The following is a 23332-nucleotide window of genomic DNA, read 5'->3' on the forward strand; positions in this document are numbered from 1 at the left end:
AATATCTCGGCGGACTGTGAAAATAATATTTTCCTTTGTCGACGATTTCGGTAGTAACATGCATCGCCGGCGGCAAAGTAAATGTTTCCAGCTCGAGACCTAGAATGCACACCACGAATGCTAAAATTTATGCCATTGCGAGTGTTGGATTTACGGTCAGCTCTTCGTGCGTGGGGATTTTGTAAAACGTCGTACGTCTTCCTTATTTATGTTTGTATCGGCCGAACGTATCCTATATAGTTTGAATCCGTTTATCGGATTTCGTACATGTATCGGCTGAAACCCACATCCATGGACCTGATGTATAATCGAGGACGACACCCTTACAAAAATAGGGAAATATTGCGGGGAGGATAATAAAATATCTTTCTTTTACGATTGTGTGCAAAATAAAACTGTCACGTTAAGATTTAGAGAGCACTTGGCCAAAATTATTCAAATACTATGCACATCTGACCTCGAAACATAATAATATATTCTTTGACAAAACAGCCATTTAATTAGTAAGTAAATACAGTAATTTCGTCTGTTTATTGGGTATTTAGAAGATCATTGAGTCATTGTTTGACTAGCTACCATAAACTAAAACAAAAGCAAGTACTACACGATGACACTATGCAAGCTCAACAATATACAGGTGTGGCAATTCATAGGTACAACCAACATTTTATCTTTTCGTACGTTTTATCATGGCAAACAGCGATAACCTAGCTATGCGTTATCTGTGCCGATAACCAGCCAGTTACAATTTGATCCAGACCGTGAATGGACTGCCGAAAAAATAAAAAATATAAAATATTGTGAAGTGTGAACAAGTGCAATGGCTGGAGCAGGCAGAGGGGAGGGGCAAGGTCCCGCAGTCGGCAAACTGGAGTCGCAGATCTATTGTATCAAGTACACTTTATTCTGTTTCAACGTTGTGCTCTGGGTGAGTACCTTGAGTTGAAACCGCCGGACCTTTCATTTACTCCAGTTTGTTTCAATTCCCCTGTGTTTTCATTGCAGTGTCCTCTTCTCAAAGAAAGTTAAAAGGTTCGAGCTTGTCGATGTGAAACGTTATTGTTAGACACGACCGCCATTTTGTGCTGCTAAATTAATTGTTGTTCGAATTCGGTTTAGTTTCAGTGCTCGTTAAATGATTGTGCAAAATTCTGTTTGGATAGTTTATGAATTATTTTGAAAATAGGTGTCGAATGGACTTTAAATTTTCCCTATTTGTCCGGCCAAGTAGTTAATGCCATCTGCGGCAAATCTACAATAAGTCACGTCAAAAAAAAGACTTTAAATTAAAACTCTAGCAAACTGTATTAGAACAATGGAAAACAATATATTTGCTTTAAGTAACAAAATAGTGACTCATACCATTGCGACTTTGTGAATCATCATATTTTTCGTCTTGAAAATCAACAGAAACTGTCTATGGGCGACTCCCTGCCTTTTTATTCTTTTGATTTGGACTTTTAATTGGTTAGTGTGCTTCAAACAAATGCTACAATTATCATTAGGTTATACTGTGGTCAAATGCGAACCTACCTCTATATTCTATAAAAAAAGTAGAATAAAAATGTGTTATATTACGATTAATTTACAATCTGTATAAAATGCATGTTGCGTATCAAAATAACCTGAAACGAAGGGCTCACATAAAGAACGTTATCAGTTTGATAAGGTTGTCCTGTTTTCCGAGTATACCTACGGCGTCATTGGTGAATCATTTATGAAAATAAATGATAGGAATTTGTTCATTCATCAGCTAGAAGGCGGTGTACTTCCGGTAATAATTGCTACTTGTTGATGATACTGACTAATACTGAAGATGACGCTTTCTTATTTGAATTTATTTGATTGGTGGATACACAATTTCGGGAATTTGTCGACTAATGTCAGATTCTAGAAATGTTAGACGAGTCTAGAAACGCCAGATTACTGAAATGTCCGATTCTATAATTTGCGACAATAAGCTTCAAGTATTTTATATATTTCTACATACCTTGATATAAGTCGACTGTTATACACGGATCTGCCAGTACATTTAACACCTATAGTGCTGCTTATTTCAAATGTGTTTTTTTTTCATAAATATCATTTTGAAGAGATTTTCTACAACAAAACCTCGATATTATTAATTTTTTTTAATCAAGGTAAGTATCAAGTACACTTTGACGCCACTATTTTGACGCCACTATCTTTTACCTGCGGGCTTAGCACCGTAAGCGCGCGACTCTTTCTCGCCTCGACATACGTCACCCGTCACTCTCTTACAGTACTGCACAGAAAGAGACAGACGATCTCTGTCGCGGCGAGAAAGGGTCGCGTGCTTACGGTGCTAGGCCCGCTGGATTGACACTAGTGTTCGAATTAGTGTTCGAATATGATTATAATAAAGGCGATTAAAATAAATTTAACGGGTTTCCTTTATAAGGCGACGAATTACAAAATACAGTCCCGATTATATATTATAGATTTTTTTTATCTTCTTCTATCGTGTGGGTTGTGAGGTGGATTACCAACCCCATCAACCCTGGTGTCAGGGTTACTATTGAGCCGCCAAAGGCCCCTGACATGGCTCATGTAACCACTACTAACTTACATCAGTAAGTAGTAACCGGGGCTAACGGCTTAACGTGCCTTTCGAAGCACGCATCATCTTTCTTTCGCACAGTCAGGTGACCAGTAATGTGATAGTCGTGATGTGTCCCCACCGGGATTTGAACCCGGGATCTCCGGATCGTGAGCTCAACGCTCATACCACTGGACCGCGGAGGCCGTTATAGATTTTTATGAACGTGCATAAGTAACTTTAAGGCGAGACAAGTGCATTAAGTAAAGTCATTACGTAAGTAGGTACTGTGTGTAATCTTAAAGCTTGTACCAGCTGGCTGTTTGCACTTGGATTCTAGATTATACAATGTGGTGGTTAACTATACATATTATATATGCTGAAGCAAAGCAAGTTGTCGGCAGCACCGAACAGGCATTAGCGGCAGGCGGCGCCACAGTAAATCCTCAGTTGATCCCTTCGATCAAGTAGCATCTAGATACGACAATATCCTACCCATTCTGGGTAAGATTCGCGGTGCAACTCTTAAGTGGCGTGTTCATCATCATCATCATCATCAGCCGTACGACGCCCACTGCTGGGCATAGGCCTCCCCCAAGGATCTCCACGACGATCGGTCCCGCGCTACCCGCATCCAACGGCTTCCCGCGACCTTTACCAGATCGTCGGTCCACCTTGTAGCGGGCCTACCCACTGAGCGTCGTCCGACACGTGGTCGCCATTCCAGAACCCTTCCGCCCCAGCGGCCATCGGTTCTCCTCGCTATGTGTCCTGCCCACTGCCACTTCAGCTTTGCAATTCTCCGAGCTATGTTCGTAAAATAAATGCATAGGCGTGTTCATAAAACAGCCTAATTACTAATCACTGCGCAACCCGTCATGCGTTGCAAGGTGCATTATATACCTTGCAGACTTATTGTTCTCTCATTCAAGTTCTTCAGGTGGCCTAATAAAGAAGAATTGAGGCAATTGCAAAAAGTACTTATGTTGGTAATTAACTCATAAAGAATGTTGGTTCTTATTTTTAGTGAACGATAATAACATCTCAGAACTACGGATTGCAAAATAAATAATATATTTAAACTTGGTAGCGGGTATATAATCAATCATTTAAACAAGCGAAACGCGCAATTGTTTTTTCTGTGCACGCTACTAAATACAACTATTTCAACATAGGATACCCACGAAAGTTTACTGAATTCTGAATGATTTCTAAGATAAAAGCTCTAGAAAACTTACTCTGTACTGCACAGCGCCGAGAGATGAAGTGTCGAGTCTATTTTGTATGAAAATCGTAGTGACCACTGGTTTGACGTCTGTTGACATCATCAAAATTGGGCCAAACCTCAGAGGCAAAACTACGGAATTTCGACTAGCTTTTTAACGTACGTATGTTTGCTTTTAAAAAAGAAATCAAATGAGATTTATTGCAATTGTACGGTACAAAAAAAGATGTCAATAGTTACATTATAAAAATAAAAAATACAGTTCTTAGGTACAATTTAACCCAATCGGGCGTGCAACATTACATAGACATGTACTTAAATATTACAATATTATCTAAAATTAAATTCATAGTCGATTTTGACATTTGTATGGCATTAGTATTGTTATGGTAAAAATGTCAACGCTTTATTTTGTGGGTAATGCTATAATTAGGATATAGATTGTCAACATAAAGGATTTCTATATCTTTTCAGGCTTTCTATAACCTGTATTTTTTTCTAGATGATCATATACCTGTTACCTAAATTCTTCTTCTTATCGTGTGGGTTGTGAGGTAGAATACCAGCCTCATCAACCTTGGTGTCAGGGTTATGATTGAGCCGCTAAATGCTCCTGATATGGCTCATGTAACTATTACTCACTTACATCAATAAATAGTAACCGGGACGAACAGCTTAACGTGCCTTCCGAAGCACGGATCACCTTACTTTCGGACAATCAAGTGATCAGCCTGTAATGTCCTAACCAAACTAGGGATCACAAAGTGATTTTTGTGGTATGTCCTCATCGGAATTCGAACCCGAGGTCTCCGGATTGTGAGTCCAACGCTCAACCACTGGACCACAGATGCCTTTACCTGTATTGAATCCGTATGACTACAAGCGCACGAGATTGCGTTTTACCCACGTAAAGCGATTCCTCTTCAAATAGTTGCGTAACTTGCTAACGGCGTCTAGTGGGTGCGTGATCGAAGGCTAACCGACAAGCCGGACGATACAGCGGTTATTAGCTAACTTCATTACTTGAATTATACGAATTGCTTCTCTGAATCCCGCGCAGCCGTACGAACACTTTGCTATGTGGAAATTTGAGGATAATTTACTTAGTTCGCATTAGGGTTGGGAGTAATTGCTTTTGTCTGGCATGACGGCAAGTTTTAAATCAGTTTATTTCTTAGCTGGATCTTAATTTTGTTTTTGACAATTATAAACTCTACTGTTCTAGGAAGAAGTAAAGTACTTAGGAATAATTAAACTACTTATAAGTACTTTACTTGACAGTGTGTTATTTATTTTAAGTTGTAATTTGCTTATTTTTGTACCGACTGTGGGGAAGTAAAAAGAAGGGTTATATATATGAAAATAGAACTATTGACTTTACCTGTAATAGTAGTATACAAAATCGGGTAAATGGAAATTGAATTTCAGAATTCATTACGTACTCATATTTCACTATTAGGTATTTAGCGACCAAAGAACGAGTCTGAAATGGGGGAAAAGGCTTATTAAATACAAAATGTAGTCCATCACAAACCGTCTTCCACGTTCCCCGGCTGGTTCCCCAAACATAGTCACACTCAAATTCAACATTATGCAAACTGAGAACAAACACTCCGTTAATCGTCAGACTGCACAAATTGGAGTGCGGAGTCGACGCCAAAAACACAATATTTGAACGTGTCGAGTGTCGTTCAAACCTCGTTCCAACCTTCTGAACGAAACCTGAACGCTCGTTAAGGTACGCGGATGAGAAATAATTGCTAAAGTTATCGCTGAACTCGGTTTCGATAATTGACTTTTGGATTTGCGCCAAGACAAATGGTTTGGGTTCCGTTGACGGATTGAGGGAAACTTGTATGACTGGTGTGATTTTAGCATTGTTTTAGGACCTTGAGTGAGCACCGAGCACTCCATCACGGATTATTCTGTGACTATTGGAATTTGGAACTATTCTGTGAGCTAGCCAGAGCTAACTTTTATGAATAAGTCTAAGATAATCACTGCCCTTTCTCATTGACAAATTCAATTAATAATTTAATTTTACTTATTTTTAAATTTCAAAATTGGAAGTCTACTTAGATTATTTACTTGTTGTTCTATTTTTTATTACCTTATCATTTCAAACTGGTTCTTCAAGGCTAGAGTGAATAGGCATTTCATTTGTAGAAATTGGTATTGTGGTGATATGCAAAAATTTGACATTATTGCCACCATATTATTTTACCATATCACCACCATATCATTTACCACCATAGCTCTAGTACCTATCTCCCACATTTTGGCCTAAAATTTAATATTCTCTTTTTACAAATTCTATTAAAAAAGTTTCTTTTTTTCTCTCAGTATTATTAAACAAACAGAAGTTGCATTCCTTTTTTTAAATAGTTAAAAGTTACTCCCAAGGCGAACATTTTTCAACAAAGTGAATTGAGTGAAGATCAACTAATTAAAACTTAAACAAGAAGTGGGTTATAATCAGTTTAAGAGTTGTTAGCTTGTACTACGTTAGGTGAATTAAGATGTATGAAATATTAATAATGTATGGCGACCGAGCTCTGCTTAAGGGGAATACTGAAACTTCTTGAAATAATACTGACGGGATTAAGACGGATGAGACGCGCAATTGTAGATTTGCCTCATAATGACGTTAACTTCTTGGCCGGGCAAATGGGGAGCGCTGAGGGCTCTCATCAGGTAAAAAAATAAAGCAACAGGCCTGAGGGTGCCCAGTTGGGCGTTGTCTGAGAGGATTATATCTGAAATATTTAATCGACTCTAGTGGGTCGATAGCGATAAGCGCTAAAAGAGGAAAATCGTCGACCACGCCGGCGGGTCGATATCGAGAAAGAAACAGAGCACCCTTGGCCTTGAGTCGCAATACGTGGTTCCGTAGCCGGTCCATCTTATTTGTTTTTGCTCTTAATCTATTATGTCATACATACATACTCGTATTATAACGATGTACTCGGCCATAAAACGAAATTCGTAGTTTTATTTTATTTATTAGTATTTATTATTAATGTAAACATTTCCGTATTTAAGTAGGTAGGTACCCCTATAAAAGGACTCACACAATAGCTACAAAGTGTCTATTACTTGTTTCTAACAATTGATTATTCATTAAGGACCTATTATTTTTAACTTATTATTAAGTATTAGCCTTCGGACTTAAAAGCTTTTCTAATAATTTTGAGTAACTAGAAATTTTAAGTAAAATAGAAATCTAATTTTAATATGTCCATTAATTTGTGTAAGTTACAGAGAATTTATTGTGAAAATAACTCGTAACTTAGCTTTGAATAGCCGCTTTTACTTCAGCACTAATTTTACTTAACTGACTTTTATTAGCTTCATAACCCTTCCAGCTTCCTGCATCAAGATGGGCGGTTTGCGCTCAGTAACACCACTATTATTACTACAACTACGATCACTTCACTAACTATAACGGCCTCCGTAGTCCAGTGGTTGAGCGTTGTGTCCACGATGCGGAGGCTCCGGGTTCGAATCCCGGTGGGGACATATCACAAAAATCACTTTGTGATCCCTAGTTTGGTCAGGACATTACAGGCTGATTACCTGATGGTCCTAAAGTAAGATGATCCGTGCTTCGGAAGGCACGTTATGCCGTTGGTCCCGGTTACTACTTACCGATGTAAGTATGTAGTCGTTACATGAGCCATGTCAGAGGCCTTTGGCGGCATAGTAATAAACTTGACACTAGGGTTAATGAGGTTGGTTTTCCACCCTCACAACCCACACGATAAGAAGAAGACTAAGTATACATATATACTGTCATTCGTCTATACTCAATAACTTTATCAGACACAGAGTTTAGTTGATTTGGCTTGAATAGGGTAGTTTCTAACTAGTCAAATCTGTTACTTTTTACTAAAAGTCAAAACACGAAATTACTATGGAATTTGTACGAAAAAGCAACCTCTGACGTCATAGAAAAACGTGACAAAATGTCGCACTTACTTTTTTCTTTATTAAAATTCATACATAAGTTAAATAGAAAAAAAGAAAACGTTTTTTGTCACCTTTAGATCTGTCTTTATTTAGTAAGTAATCAGAATTATATAATTTATCTTTGATCTAGGAAACTACCCAATTGAGTTGTTTTGGATTTAGAGTTATGGAGTTGAGTTTTTTGTCGTTGTCAGTCACTGAACTAACATAAGTATACAGGCATATTAGACCATTGTTAGGGCATGATATTACTTATATTGGGTTCCTGCCAAGTAGTTAATCTCCATTAAGGCAAATCTACATTAAACCAAATTAAAAAAAAAAACTTATATTAAAACACTGCACTGGCACTGACCGTAGACAGGTACCTAATGACAACTTTTTGACGCACCACTTTTTTGTCAGAATCACATACTTTAAATCTTTTTAACGATAATAAATAAATAAATATAATTCTATATTCTTTTATCAGTACGTAGGTACATCGCCTTAAGTCAATACCGAGTTAGGATTCAATCAAACTAGTTCAAAACAATTTAAGTTCGCGTTGACTTCCAACCTACTATCATGGTGGTGAAACTTATTATATTTTGTGCTTAAAAATATGTTTCGCTTCACTTGAAAAGCACCGTGTGTGGTAATTTTAAAAATGGGGAATTAGGCCAGAGCGACTTTGAGGTTTTGTGTCGTAAAAGTCTTCGAAAAGGGGCTACATTACTTTAAAATATAAGATTAATATATGAAATATCACATTATTCGTAAAACCGAATGTCAGTAAGGATAGTTGATCGTTTTTTTTCTTTTCATCAATCTAATCACATAAACATGGTAAAGATTAAAATGAAACCCGTTTTTCAATATCTCTCGGTCTCTCCTTATTCCGGAGATAACGTAGTTACAGTCAATGGTGGGGGAATGCTCCGTCCCGTTCTAGCAAAATGTCATTTTGTATACAGCTGATTGTAGTTTGTATAGGCACTGGGAACACGTGATGTCACGTGTTTCTATTGCCATTTCTTTCTTACTCCTTGATTTCGGATGGCTGTAAATATATTTTTTTATGAATTGCTGTTCTGTTTTCAATTTATGCCTATTTTGGAACTATAATGAAAAGCGTTTGATTTTTGATACTTGACAACAACCGTAAAGAGATGTCCAAAAAAGCGCGTCTCTCTTGATGTTTAAATGGATCATGACATTTAAAGTACTGTAAGGCCAAATTTAACGTAAAAAAGAAAAGAAAAGTGAAAATGTAATATTTTATACGAGAGTGACTGCTGACAGCGCTAGGGGACTATGGGACCGCCCACGGCTGAATGCAAAACCATTAGGTACCTATTCCATACTTATCACACTTTTATAGAGAAAGTATTTAAAAAGAGAAACGAAAACGTCCCCGTTTCACGACAAAATGAAATCTTCTTTTATACTGTTAACTTTCTTGGGCGTAAAAAAGTTCTAAAGTTTCCATCACTGCACTTTCATCAATTATACGCTTCATGAAACTTTAATTTTCTCTTAGAGCAATATTTTTTAGAATGAAATTGAACGTAAAATGGCAATTAAATCGCGGAAGTCACTTTTCTTTGCTTATTTACGTGTTGATAGCACACATTCCACATTCACATCAAAGAAACCAGGTCAATGAAACAAGAGCTGTGCTCTCGAATTTCAGTTTATTCGCCGACGACGACGTCTCATTCCATTTACGAAATTTATTTTCCGCAATCTTCCCGTAAACGTCGACTAAGTCGCAGGGCGGGCCAGTAAAGAAGTCACTTCTCCCCATATGATTGGAATTTTTATGAAATTGAAATATCCCTCGTGAGTCACGATCAAAATTTTATTTCCGCCTTAGGTCTGACGTTCGGAATTCGCTTCTTGCGACGGCAAGCCGTTCGATACCTTAACTCGACACGTCAAAATACAATTGCTGATGGGGGAATTGTATTAGAACTTAAAATACAGAAGACGAATCTGTTCATTCGGGAGTAGCGAATAGATAAAACCTTACCATATAAGATATTCAAATCCCTTAAGTGCACGTTGCGGTTGAATTGCGAGAAAAAGTCCCATTTTGAAACGTTGTAAAACTCTTTATTATTCCAGCTTTGCAGGTGTCTCTAAGGAGATACAAGGCGGTGGGTTGACGGAGAGAAAAACCGAGACGCGACGTCCAAAATAATAGTTTCTTTTTGTGACTTGAAAAGACGGGTCTGTTGTTAAACGAAGGAGAAAAATTCGGGTTTCGAGGACGGTTGGTCCGTTATGAGACGTTGTTACAAGATATTTAAGGTTAAATTACATAACGATGGATCGCGAATTGATGTAAGTTAGCATAATTTTAAGTAGTGTATACATAGTAGCAAGATATGCGTGTATGGCGTCGCGACGCTGGCAAACGAGCGCGGTGCGAGTTTTTACGGCGTCATAAATTTTTAACATCGCAAAAAAGTCCGTCTTCTGACTGTGGGAGAGAAGCAAAACGTAGTAAACATGGGGACACGACTGCGATGCGAATACATATCAACTTTTGATGTTAAAATCAAGATACACAAAGTTGCTTTACGAGTGCATTAAAGCGCTATCTACGCTTATGACGGACGTCAATGAGTAAGTAGGTACTTGTGCGTATTTACTTAACCATGTTTAACTGCTCTATCAATACAGACCAAGTAACATTTTAATTTGCGTAACTTAATTTATTTATACGCACAATATCATCATAAACAAGAATTCATATCGTAACATATACAAGCGACAGCAGAGGGCAATAACATTATTAGGTATTTAAAATATCACATAAATACTACTTTAAAATTAATACTACTTTTTCAATCATAGTATAGGGTTCATCGTATCTATTTTAGGACTTCAGAGCAATACTTGTGGGCGTGTTTTGTATTGAATCTGGCCGTCTAAAGTAATCCGATATTGTAGATAACAGCGAAGTCTTTCATGTTTATGGCAATATAAATATAGCGATACTCAAAATGAAAGTTGTAATAAATGAGTATTGTAACAATAACACCATTCACCACCTGCCCAACTGTCAAACAAAGTGCTAAACTTTAATTAATGAGACTTGCGAAATTCATCAAATCCAGTTGGAATCGCGTTTCTGGGGAAATTATTTCATCTTATGTTTTTGTATAATTCGTCCTACAGACAAAGGAACAGACAACGGAATGCGTAGGTCTATACTTTACTTGTATCTTTATTATCATTTGGCATTATATAACATATACTTATTAGGTGCCGCGACGTACATTTTAAATACAATACAAATGTTTGGGCATAAAGTCGTATCAGTTTTGTGAAGAGGCTACTACCGAGAAATCTTTCAAAAGGGGGTCATATCTTGCGAACATATTTCTACTCTGCGAGGTATTTAGACTTAGCACCAACACTATGTTCATCATACATCATCTTCATCAGCCTGAAAATCGTCAACTGCTGGACATAGATCTTCAAAGATCGCCACAATGACCGATCTTCTCCTGCCCGCCTCTAACTATATCTCTCATAATGATGCGTTGAAGTGACGTATGATACATAACATACATAAACTTAAAAGATAGCCTTATTCCGAGTTAATATCAAGTGGAATTTTCCATCACAAAAGTATAGAATGACATGGATTTTGCGATGAAAAATTCCACTTGACATCAACTCAGAATCATGGCCTGAATCATCCCTCAAAGTTTTCGTTACGATGTCACTAACACCCTGTATATTACACAAAAATTCCTTTGCGTAGATCTGTTGTAGATTATTATTCATTGTGCTATAAGCTTCTAGGACTCACAAAGACAAGAGAAGTTGACGCTCAATTTTTTCTTCTTCACTTTTTGGTGCATAAATGGTCGCGACACACACTTTATGGCGGTATTAACGAGTTTAGCTACTGTTTACATGTAGTTGAGTACGGTTATTGATTGCTTTGTTACTCTTTCATGTGTACCAAATATAATAGACCCATATGCTACTAGGTGTATTTATAGGCGACAGCGGCTGGCTCTGGCATTATATTTATCATCGTCTACAAACGCGGTAGTGAGATGTTTTGTTACAGTTTGTGGCTTTCAGTAAACAAATTATTAGGATGAGAGAATATGCGAGCTATTCGTATTACGTTTTCAACAAATTAGGCGTTCAGGTTTTTTATTTTTAGGCGATTCTCACAAGATACCACGCCATTGGCAGTGAAGAGGTTTTAAGGTTGACTTGTATCTAATCCCCTTATATTCCCTAAATAGTTTAATATTTTAAGGTATATATATTGTAGAGGAGCTCGGTGGCCCAGCGGTTAACGCGCTCGGTCTGCGATTGTTGAAGTAAAGCAACTTTCGCAAAGGCCGGTCATAGGATGGGTGACCACAAAAAAAAAGTTTTCATCTCGAGCTCCTCCGTGCTTCGGAAGGCACGTTAAGCCGTTGGTCCCGGCTGCATTAGCAGTCGTTAATAACCATCAATTCGCACTGGGCCCGCGTGATGGTTTAAGGCCCGATCTCCCTATCCATCCATAGGGAAGGCCCGTGCCCCAGCAGTGGGGAAGTTAACGGGCTGATGATGATGATATATATTGTATGGGCCTTAGTTGCCTGTATTCAATAAATAAATAAAAATAATAATGAGCTAATGCCTACCACCGCTACAAACTTGTCGTGTGAAAATTCCCTTGTTGATTATATTGAATTACTAGGTAATATTACTGATTTATGCTGCCAAAAAAAGTATCCTGAAACCCAATAAACCATTTTCCTTAGGTTCTCTAGTTAGTCAACTTCGTTCACAGATGGGCTCATTTATCATCGGTGGCGTGACGGGGATCAAGTCGAGCATTAATGCTGTGGTCACGGGACCATGAGCATTATATGATTTTTTCCATCAAACCGTACAAATTCTGCATGGGGAAAGGAATAGAGGCCTAATCTGTTGAAGAAAATGTGGACAATTTTAGTTCCACGTGAAACTGATGCTTAATTCGTGGACACGATTTTGAATTCGATTAGGTTTTCTAGGACATTAATTGAAAATCCCACTGCTGGGTCTGTACCTACAATAGCTGCTGCAGCAGCGTGGCGGATTATTCCCAGCAGTGGAACACCACTGCGGGTTGGTGCAGTTTCTAGAAAATTATTCAAAAAAATATTCCGTCATCTACCTATTACAAGTATTCAATATTCAATATTCTTTATTTGCATACTATGAAGTACATTAGTAATTCGATAAATTAAAAATCTCATGTTTGGTTCGTTATTTACTGTATCTATTTATTGGTTCTAAATTCGTTAAAACATGTATTGTAACCTTGAGGCCGTGATAGATATCCTTTTAGACAAAATATTATCAAATAGATCGTCTACGTATGTTGAAGAGTTGTTGTTTTTCAATATAGACTTCTTTGTTCTCTTTGTGAATCTTACTAACATAAAAGGGGTGTAAAACTAGTGGAAAATTTCCGTGGGTTCCTACAAAGTAGGTTCCAGCTTCCTGTCACAAACGTACAAGTCAACTTCACGCATCATTTGGCGCTCCCGTAATGGATTGCGAACAGAGTTGTTGTCTCAACAAAGGTTTTCGCAGACAAAGTATAATGATGCATGCTTTCCTTAATTCATTTCTTTCATCATACAGTGAGTTTGTTCGGCTGAAATGGCCTGTGACTTCCAATCGATTTGAAGTTACGGGTAAAATGTGCTCGTTTGAACTGAATGTTAGTTGCGGTTGGCTATTAGAACGAACTAAGATATTTAGTAGTTTTTTTGCTATATATTATTGAAGTGAATTGGTGTCAGTTTAATGACTTATCAGCTGATATTAAGTCTTAAGCATTTCGATGCCATATATGAGAATGCTCCAGACTCGAGTTATGATCGAAGTACTAGAATCAAGCCCGGCGGGGACAGTGACTAAAGTTACTATAATATAAGGCTGTCCCAGTTTAGATAGCGAATTGAAGTTTAAATCATATGGTAAGCGAAGCCACTATATACTTGATATAAGAAACTACGTTGTGGTTACGAGAACTTTTGGTTCTGATACCGGTTGGTAAGGTCGGTTGTCAACCTTACAATTTACAGGATAGAAGAAGATAACCTTTGACCACACCCCGGACACTTCATACAATCAACCTCGTTTTACACAGACACCACACATTGATGTTATCAAACACACGCATCTGTGTCTGTGACGTCTGACACCATACGATTCAAGTCTAAACTATGTTCGAGGGTGGGTAAGATACACCTAACTCAGACGTTGCTGGGGAGCGGAGAGTTGCCGTTCTGTCGTTCGTATTATTCCTTATTCTATGCCTTGACTATGGAGAAACTTTTCCTTCCTTAAACAACAACAAAAAAACGAATATACCACTTTCTAAATTGTCGTGCAAAAGTCCATCGCATGTTGACAATATTAAAATTTATAGCTACCAAGTCCTCGACCAAACTGGAGGGCCCAAGGGAGACAAACAAAAGTCTATTACAGAGAACGCCTGACATAAGGTTAAATATTGTGAAAGTTTGAATAAGAAATAAAAGTTCCCCACGAAATAGATGCGTTCTAATTTGTCAGATATACAGGATGTCTTCAATGTGAGCAACTTGGATAACTTTTGAACGTAACGTCTTAAAGAATTGCAGCGAAACAGCAGTTTTATGACTTTTAAGATGAAGTTGTGCTCTTTTGAATGATGGCAAATGGCTGCAATTTATTTCGATTCTATTTTCAAAGTGATTCTACCATTTACGGATCTTTTGATTTATTTCGATAAAGTTATTTTTAAAATAACAAATTTAAAATTTTGTTGTTTTATTTAATACTTGTTTTCAGTCCGTGATTAAAATTGGGTCAATTTCAGTTATCACGGTAGGTACTTTAAGTCCTTGGAGAGTTGTTTAAGTCCAACACTAGGTTTAGATCAAACTGTGCGTCAATTATGCGTAGGGTTTAGATACGAAAGGTATACCAGGTAGACAGTTAGATCTTTTATCGCATTTATAATATTAGTGTGAATTTATTCAACATTTCGCGCCTAATTCCGACCAACCTGTGTGTCAATGATGTTAGCTTGTGACGTAACTCTGCAGTAGTTCGGGAGCAAAAACAAGGCTATCATTATGAATCCAGAGATGCTAGACGACTCTGCATAAAACTTGACGGCACGGCACACTCGCAGCATTAATAAGATTATAAAACTTTTAGCTTCGACATCACTATTTCATGTTTCTATCTGTATTCTACTCGTAGTATGTTCTGTGTCTAGTTTTTGTAGTTTGGAAGGTTCAGTAAAATGACAACTTTACTTTGTATGATAAGTTATATCTTGAGGTATTTTTTGTTCATTATTTTATACATTGTATTTATTAAGCCAGCTTCCAGAATTAGTTATACTTAATGTTGGTTAAGGCCTTATGTCTATTTTTATATTTTTTCTTTACGTACTGTTTTATTATTGTTACGCTATTAGTGTTCTATTTTATTTATTTATTCAATGTTACAACTATCATTACAGATTATACCTAATGCAACAATGCATCTAGTAACATGGTCAGATATATTAAATATTGAAAAACTTTGAGTACCTACTTAATGGTTTACAAAAATATTCACGGAACCTTAACAAAGATTAATTAAGTGTGGTAGAATCACCTCTGCTTTATGACTCATCAAGCTGACAATCAAGATTGCAATATAAAGCTACCATAAGAATTCATTTCCATACTGATTTGGCTTGATCTCCCGGATCTTAATGAGAAGAGTCCTTGTTTATGGCTATCGTTTTTATTAATGTCCATTTTATTCTCCTGTTTAATGAGGTTGAGTATTTTGTTTTCGAGCTGAGTCAGTCGTAGGAAATATTTTACCAGGCACCACTCAAGTTTCTTGCACGGACTGTGGTAAAAAAGTTAACGTTTATTAATCTGAATTAAGACATGGTCTAGAACTCCACTAAAAACTCATAACATCACGACTATAATAATATCTCAATTGTGGTAGTCAGAGGTACATCCATCGCAAGATGAACTGAGTACCCATACCTCATTAAGCTGTCTGTTAGACCAACGTGATAGGTGGTGATCCATATCGCAATCTATAATGTTCTAGCCAAATGTATTGGTGAAAACTGCACTTGAGATAAATTAATAACGCATTGGTGCAAGTTCGGGACCGGGGTTTGAAATGGCGCTCTCTGTTTAAGAAGCAAGCTGGTGAACCACAAGACCACAGTGACTACGAACACGTATATCTGAAAAAAATCTCTTCTGTGCTAAATTTTATAATCCAACTTCATAACTATAATATATCATAAATTGAAGAATCTACCATAGTAGTCAAATAAGTTATAACGCTATAGTATTCGCCTAGTTCTTGTAAGTTAAACCTAATGTAACGGGACTTGGAAACTTCAGGGTTTGCAGACGCAGCATAATTAATCTATTCGTCGCTTTGTGGACTATCTATCTTCTTTGTCTTTCAGATAAAGCTTCTTTAGACAAACAGTTAATAGATGGGTAGTTTAATATGTTTTCTTTAAATGTGAGATTTAGGTTGTCTAATAAAGTTTATAGATTGAAATTGTTCTGGCTTGATAATTTCTTTTACTTCATACTTTCCAGGGATTTTTAAATAACTGTGACCTTTTAAGTTTCGAAATAGTAATAGTTTTTATATGTGGAAGCTTGGAATTGGCCTTCTACCTTTGTATTTATTTGTAATTGAAACTGTTAGCTCCCTGAAGAAAATAAAATAATAAATAAAATAGCTTTTAATCTTAATTTTCTTTTCCAGCTCTTCGGAATATCAGTGTTCGCGCTCTGTCTCTGGATATGCATCGAGCCTGGCTTCAACGAATGGATGAGGGTGCTTGAGTTGAGCAAGTACTTTATTGGTATCTACATCATCCTCATCGGTGCCCTAGGCGTGATGGTCACTGCCTTCCTCGGATGTGGAGCTGCTTTGATGGAAAACGTCTTCTTGCTTTTTGTGGTAAGAAAGATTTTTTATTGTTCTTTAAGTAAGAGATCCTATTAATGTACCTCTAGATAGTATATCATAAAAATATCCGAAAATATATATCTCTGTACGTGTTTTCGAGTTTCAAGGAGAGTTTTATGGGTTCCAGCGCAGATCTTGCCTGAGTTTTCGTTAGTGTGAGATTTCTATCTCCTTCTTAGATGCTGAATTTTAAAAAAACCTTGTTCGTATTTATTTACTTAATACCTACATTTGTTGTAAAAGGAAGCACAATTTTTTTATCCCTGTGGGTTGACGTGACAATGAGTGTATCATTTCTACCCTATATTTAGAAAAAAACTGGTTTCACGTGTTTCACGGTGAATAAAACAGTATCTACACTTTAGAAAATAAGATCAAATTTTAGAGATACGTTGAAATTCTCCATTTAGAGTAAAAAATCAAATGAAAATAGCTTTTTTAAAACCCGATGCTTGGCAATGTCTTCAAGTTAGATTAGAGGATCTCGGGGTAAAAGGATAAACTGTAGGGCAAAGAGATTGCAGGTCCCCAATCTAAAAGTCTAGCGTCGGATTACAGAAAGTTGGAGAATTTTCATTGTTAAGAGTTTGTCTAAGTACATGATACGATATTGTGGATAAAAGCTGAACCTAAAATGAGTAGAACACGGTAAGTAGTTAAAAACTGTAGTAGCAGAATATTACAATATGTGGTTGATTCTTTAATCGTGCTAAAATACATTCATTGTTTTTCTTTTATATACTTACACACAATATTTAAGTCTGGTATGTACTAAGTAGGCATATACGTATAACTCCTGTTTAATAAAATCAAAAAGTAGTACACCCTGCTTTTCCGATTCAGGCCGGAATTTTTAAACAATAATCGTCTTAGTCGGAAGAATAACAAAATTTTAATACCCACAATTGTCGGCTAAGAAACCTCCCCATAGACTTTACAACGCGAACTTTCCTCGGCTTAGAAATTAAAATAAGGTGAGTCTTACAAACTGAGGGGAATGGCTAGGGAGTTTATCTACGCTTAATTTGCCTTAATAATATCTTTTAGTCAGCTCCTTCATTATCTTCGGTCACGTGGAATGTGGGCGTGATTTACAGCAATAAAATACTCTCACAATGTGGCCGCAAAAAATTGTTGCCTTCTCCGGGAAATGACTTCAATTAATTGCTACTCTTGTTTTTCCTGGTATTTTTGGGAAAATACAAACCATCAGTTATTAGGTTTCGTGTTAGATGGTAAGGAACGTAATTGATCCTTATTTTCAAAATGTTTCACCAAATAAACACTAAAAAAGTGAGAAAAATAAATGTAACGACATTAGATAATTCTTACCTACTTACATATTATTATGCTATCTTGAGGTACCTACAGTTGTTCTGTGTCAATACTAAGTATGTTTACAAAAGGACATTTTTAATTTATAATAGGATAGAAAACAAACTGCTGTTTGTGAATCTTAAAATTTTGATACGTAGTTAAGACATACATCCGTTCATGTCGTAGCAGCAATCATATTATTTTATATTCACAAAAAATAATGAACTATCTGTCTCTGTTTACAGTACATAGGAACACAAATAGGCATCTTTGTCTTCGGCCTGGTGGGTGCTTGTGTGGTCCTGGATTTCTCCACCTACGATTCGAGCATCCAGCCACTGATCCGTGACGTAATCGTGAGACTCATCAACAATCCACAACACGACAATAGCCGTGCCATCTTGAGAATGGTTCAGGAGGGGGTAAGTTTTATTTCGATATATTTGACGGATAGCAACTTCTGATTGTGATTTTTTATTATACTTTTGATATTGACTTTACCCATCAATGTCTGCGAAAATTGGTTCTGCGATAGAGACCAATGGGTCAACATTGCAGTTCTGTAGGAATGGACATTACAAAATTTAGTTTTTAGATCGGCAGTGAGATTTTTGTTTCTGTAAACTTGATTGCGCAGCGACTGTGGTGGCGCCCATTATTTAAACGTGATTACTTAGATATATATAGATATCAAATAAACAGCGTAGTTTTATATCGCAAGGCTTTTCGATGTTTTCGAAGTGTGTCAGGATCGAAGCAAATGGAATTCTATAGTCTCTGCTTACCCCGGTGGGAAATAGGCGTGAGTTTATGTATGTATGTTTTCGATGTTTGTTTAGTTTCCTCTGACGGAATATTTGAACCGATTTTTCTCTGTTGTTCTGAAACCGACTAAATATTATACAGGTATACATACATTATGTATATTGCAAAATAGCAATTTTACTCCTATTGAGAGTTGAAGCCGAGCTTAGAGAGATTGGGTCGTGGCATACGGGGTCATTTCATTAACGCCGCTACGTCCCAGGGGCTGTAGCATCCAAAATGGTAGAGCGCGTCAAGCATCCACACGGCAAACTGGCGTGTTTGCTTCGTTAGCTGTCAAGGTTTTGGTTTATCTTTTAGCCCCTGCCCAGGCGGTATGCGCATATTCGTAAGTACTACAGATTACTCAACCCAAGGTGTACCTAGTTAAGTCTCTTTTGTAACTATTTTCTTTTATTTTGGTGCACTAAAGTAAAGAATTGAAGCGGAGCATCATCTATTTCCCGGAGTTCGAAATAATAATAAATACAGGGATGATTCATACCATGATTCCTATATGTGTACAAGTGGAATTTTCCGTCGCAAAAGTGCAGAACTGAAAATAACTTTAAAAAATACTAAAATCGTAACATATAAACCACCCCCCTCTCTAGTATTCGTTACGATGTCACTAACACCCTGTATAGTTTATGGACACAACAGGCGGCCTTATGCCTAAAGCAGCACTTTCAATTTCCAAGCCAAAAGACTTTTCTAACTTATTTTCGAATTATAACGCCAATGCTAAAATTCACCAACAAATCCAGTTCCAGGGGCAATAAATGTTTTCTGACGATTACTCACTAAATAGCCAATGTGGTCCTGTGGTACACCAGCAGAACTCCGGTACCGGACTTGCACCTATGAGTTATTAATTTATCTGAAGTGCAGTTTTCACTAACGCAATTGGCTCGAGTCTCGACCATTAAGACGGTAATACGGCTCTCACCACCCGTCACGTTGGTCTATATGGGTATTTAGTTCATCTTGCGATGGATGTACCTTTAACTACTCCAGTTGGGATTTAGCTTGACGATTATTTTCATGCCAATAGTTACAAACCTGAGCGTATGTGTCCCAAAGGCAGGCGCATCCAAAATCGTAGAGCACGTCAACTACCCACACAGCAAACTGGCTTGTTTGCTTCGTTAGATTTCGCGTTACCTTTTAGTCAGGCACTTTTTGCGCATACTGGAATCTAGTGGATAGCGTTTGACAGTTTAGTTTTAAGCGGAAAATAAAATGTTTACTGTATTATATGTTTGTTGCTGACCATTTGAGATTACGATGTAGCTAATCAAAGTAATATTTACGATGTCCTTGTCTCGGGATCTTTTTCATTATTTGAAAATGCTATTAAAACAAATAATAGTAAAAGAACATATTTCATTACACAAACACGTCTTCGGAACACCGATGTTTAATAAATCAAATTTTAGTAAATAATTTAATGAATTTAAATCAGATTTTATTTTATTATATCACTCTCATAATATTTAAATACAATGTACAAATAATCAGGAACTTACCTGACTTCGTCACACTTAACTTGACACTGTATATTTTGAATGACTATCATCTATTCCTTCCAGATCGGTTGCTGTGGCGCTGATGGTCCGATGGACTTCATCAACCTGAACAAACCACTTCCAGCTGAATGTCGGGACTCTGTAACTGGCAACGCCTACTTCCACGGCTGTGTGGATGAGATGACCTGGTACCTCGAAGGCAAGACTGGCTGGCTAGCTGGCATTGTCTTGGCTTCCTGCATGATCGCTGTGAGTCAAAAAATCCATTTCCTGCAAGCAGTGAACGCGAACAGCATAAGGCCAATGACTTATTAATTTATCTTCAGTCCAGTTTTCACTAACACAGTTGGCTCGACCATTATAGACGGCGATACAGCTCACCTACTACACTGGACTAACAGAAAACTCGGTGAGGTGTGAGTACTTAGTTCATTTTGAGCTGGTTGTACCTCTGAATACCCCGATGGTTTTAAGGTTAGAGGAAATGGGATGTGATAAGTGGCACTTTTGGCCACATCGCTATTTACCACGGTGAGGTCAGATTGTGCTCAAACGCAAAACTGTGGTAGAAATAAGGTTTGATTAGTAAACGTCAAATAATACGAGTTTGAAAACATTAAGTTACACACACACACACATACACAACAGTACAACAACAACAGTACACATTAGTAACAGTACGACATTTGAAAAGTTTTAAGACAGTAATTAAACAGAAACTTTGTAAAAAGGTTATTAAGGATTAACTGTCTGGGTACTGATATTAGGCAGCCAAATTACTAAATTGTACAACAATATTTTGTTTTTTTAAAGATCATCTAGGGCCCTGTGTCGAGGTTTTCCTTGCAGCTTCTTTTTCCCAGCTGTACAGCTTGTGAGAAGCTGCAGTAGTTTTAGACGGATGAGACGTTCATTATGTAAAAAATCACGACTCAATGTGTAATTATGTTACCTACTGAATAAAGATATTTTCGAATTTGAATTTGAGTATAAAATATAAACAAAACATTTATCAGGTGTTTTTTTCGAATTCCAAGAACTTCAGAAATAGATTTCGATTTGTATTAAATTAGATTCCTTCTAGAAAATTGAATTTTGTTCTGCTCCAAGCTCTTGCATTTATTTTCAAATGCAAATAAGGTCTCAGTAGAAAAAAGTTATAAGTAAATAAGTTATTTTATTGAAGGAATTTCCTTTGAAAAAGTAAAAAGACCTCATTAGCAGGAATCTAATAATTTAATGCATCAAAGAGGGTCTTCAGTTTATTTGTGCTATGCCCGGATTTACGGAAGCCTCTGCATATAAATAGACAGCTTTAAATTATATTCCCAGTATTGGGCATAGATCTCCTTCTCTTCCTACGTTTCCAAATTGTGCAGTATATTTTTTTGTATCTACAGGTTATAAATGCTGTTATGTCGATGGTCCTCATTCAGGCAGTGAAGAAAGAAGAAGAAGAAGCGACGGTATACAAAAACTAACCTTCTTTATTCTTAAATAAATTAATATAGGCATTAAAAGTGTGTAATTTCCGATATATTTAGTAATTTAAAAACGTTATAATTCTAAAAATAGTAACGGGAATCGTTTATTGATGCCATATGTTTTGTGTTATAGCCATCCACCGTTTTCCAAGTAAGGCTTAGTTTCTAGAATAAGTTTGCTAATTATAATATTTGATATCTATGTTTTCTGTGTTTTATTTATTTATTATTGATCTATTAAAAATAATAATAAAAATAGCCGATTTCCATATAAGTAACTGGGAGTTTTAAAGATATATACTTAATAAACTAAATCATCCATATTTTTATTGCATCCTATGTCTTTTTGTTTTGTGGTATTTTATTCATAAGATATCAAATTATATTGTACTCTACCTCAAACATTATGTCTTCTTTCTTTTTGTATTATTTCTGATAATAAAAACATTTGTTTTTTTTTTATTGTTTTCTAGTTACTATTATATACCATCAATAGATATACTACTACACAACACATTACACATAAATGCTACAACCCACAAGGCATCTATACATAAAGAAAAGCATTTTTTCAATACCCGTTCGGTGTCGTCGTTTCTTGTCGATTTGCACAATCTGTATTCAGCATTGAGAGTTACCATGGCAACTCTATCTCTTTTCACGTTATCGAAGAAAGCTGTCGGGCTTCAAAACGTTGACAAACATACAACAAAGCAGCGAGCGACGCTTCCAACCATTATGCTGATAACAAAAACCTAGCGTTTGACGAATGAAAAACCTGAAGAATTCTTAGCTGTAATATTCAGGTATGAGCAGCAGATAAAAGGAAAGTTGTCATTTCGCAAACTACAGCAGCACTAAATGCTATAGAGTAGATCGTTAAATGAATGAACTTTATATTTTTATTTAGGTACGACCTATAGCAAGTGTTCGGACCACGAACAAAATATAAAAATGTCTATGGTTTTTGTTACTATAAAAAAGTTATTATCATAGACAAAAGGGAGACTTCCTTCTTGGCATCAAAAATGGATGCATAATCAATATTTTCTTGTGTTAAAAAATTATCTAAAACAATACTAAAAATATATGGTGATTTATAAAATAATAATACTTAATTTAAAAAAAAAAATAAAAAAAAGAAAAAAAAAATGCTTAAAAGAATGAGAATGAGAATGAGTATAATGCTTTTCTTTATGTATAGATGCCTTGTGGGTTGTAGCATTTATGTGTAATGTGTTGTGTGTAAAATGTGTGAATAAGTAAAAGAAAACAATAAACTTTAAAATATTCCTTTATGTGGTCGTTTAATTACCAGCACACCACTCAACCATCACATCTAAGAACGCCACATAAAAATTGGTCCTTCGAGCGTATAAAAAAAGGTCCTTCGAGCATGAAACATCAAGATGAAAAATTAATATTATAGATCCTTCGAAGT

The 23332-nt window shown here is 36.5% G+C and overlaps 1 protein-coding gene across 1 annotated transcript; it reads left to right on the top strand.

Moving 5' to 3' along the window:
- The first annotated feature begins 715 nt into the window (after window positions 1–715).
- LOC126366536 (tetraspanin-2A) lies at window positions 716–22093 on the top strand. Its single transcript, XM_050009683.1, has 5 exons — window positions 716–928; window positions 16551–16748; window positions 18320–18496; window positions 20471–20656; window positions 21808–22093. The coding sequence occupies exons 1-5, from the start codon at window positions 821–823 to the stop codon at window positions 21886–21888; spliced, it is 750 nt and encodes a 249-aa protein (XP_049865640.1). The 5' UTR covers window positions 716–820; the 3' UTR covers window positions 21889–22093.
- Window positions 22094–23332: the final 1239 nt, after the last annotated feature.

Source organism: Pectinophora gossypiella, chromosome 4, assembly GCF_024362695.1.
Source record: "Pectinophora gossypiella chromosome 4, ilPecGoss1.1, whole genome shotgun sequence".
Lineage (NCBI taxonomy): Eukaryota > Metazoa > Arthropoda > Insecta > Lepidoptera > Gelechiidae > Pectinophora > Pectinophora gossypiella.

Coding starts and splice junctions, on each gene's coding strand:
- LOC126366536 (XM_050009683.1), top strand. CDS start 821: ATGGCTGGAGCAGGCAGAGGGGAGGGGCAAGGTCCCGCAGTCGGCAAA. Junction 16,749..18,319: donor ACGTCTTCTTGCTTTTTGTG/GTAAGAAAGATT, acceptor CTCTGTTTACAG/TACATAGGAACACAAATAGG. Junction 18,497..20,470: donor TGAGAATGGTTCAGGAGGGG/GTAAGTTTTATT, acceptor TATTCCTTCCAG/ATCGGTTGCTGTGGCGCTGA.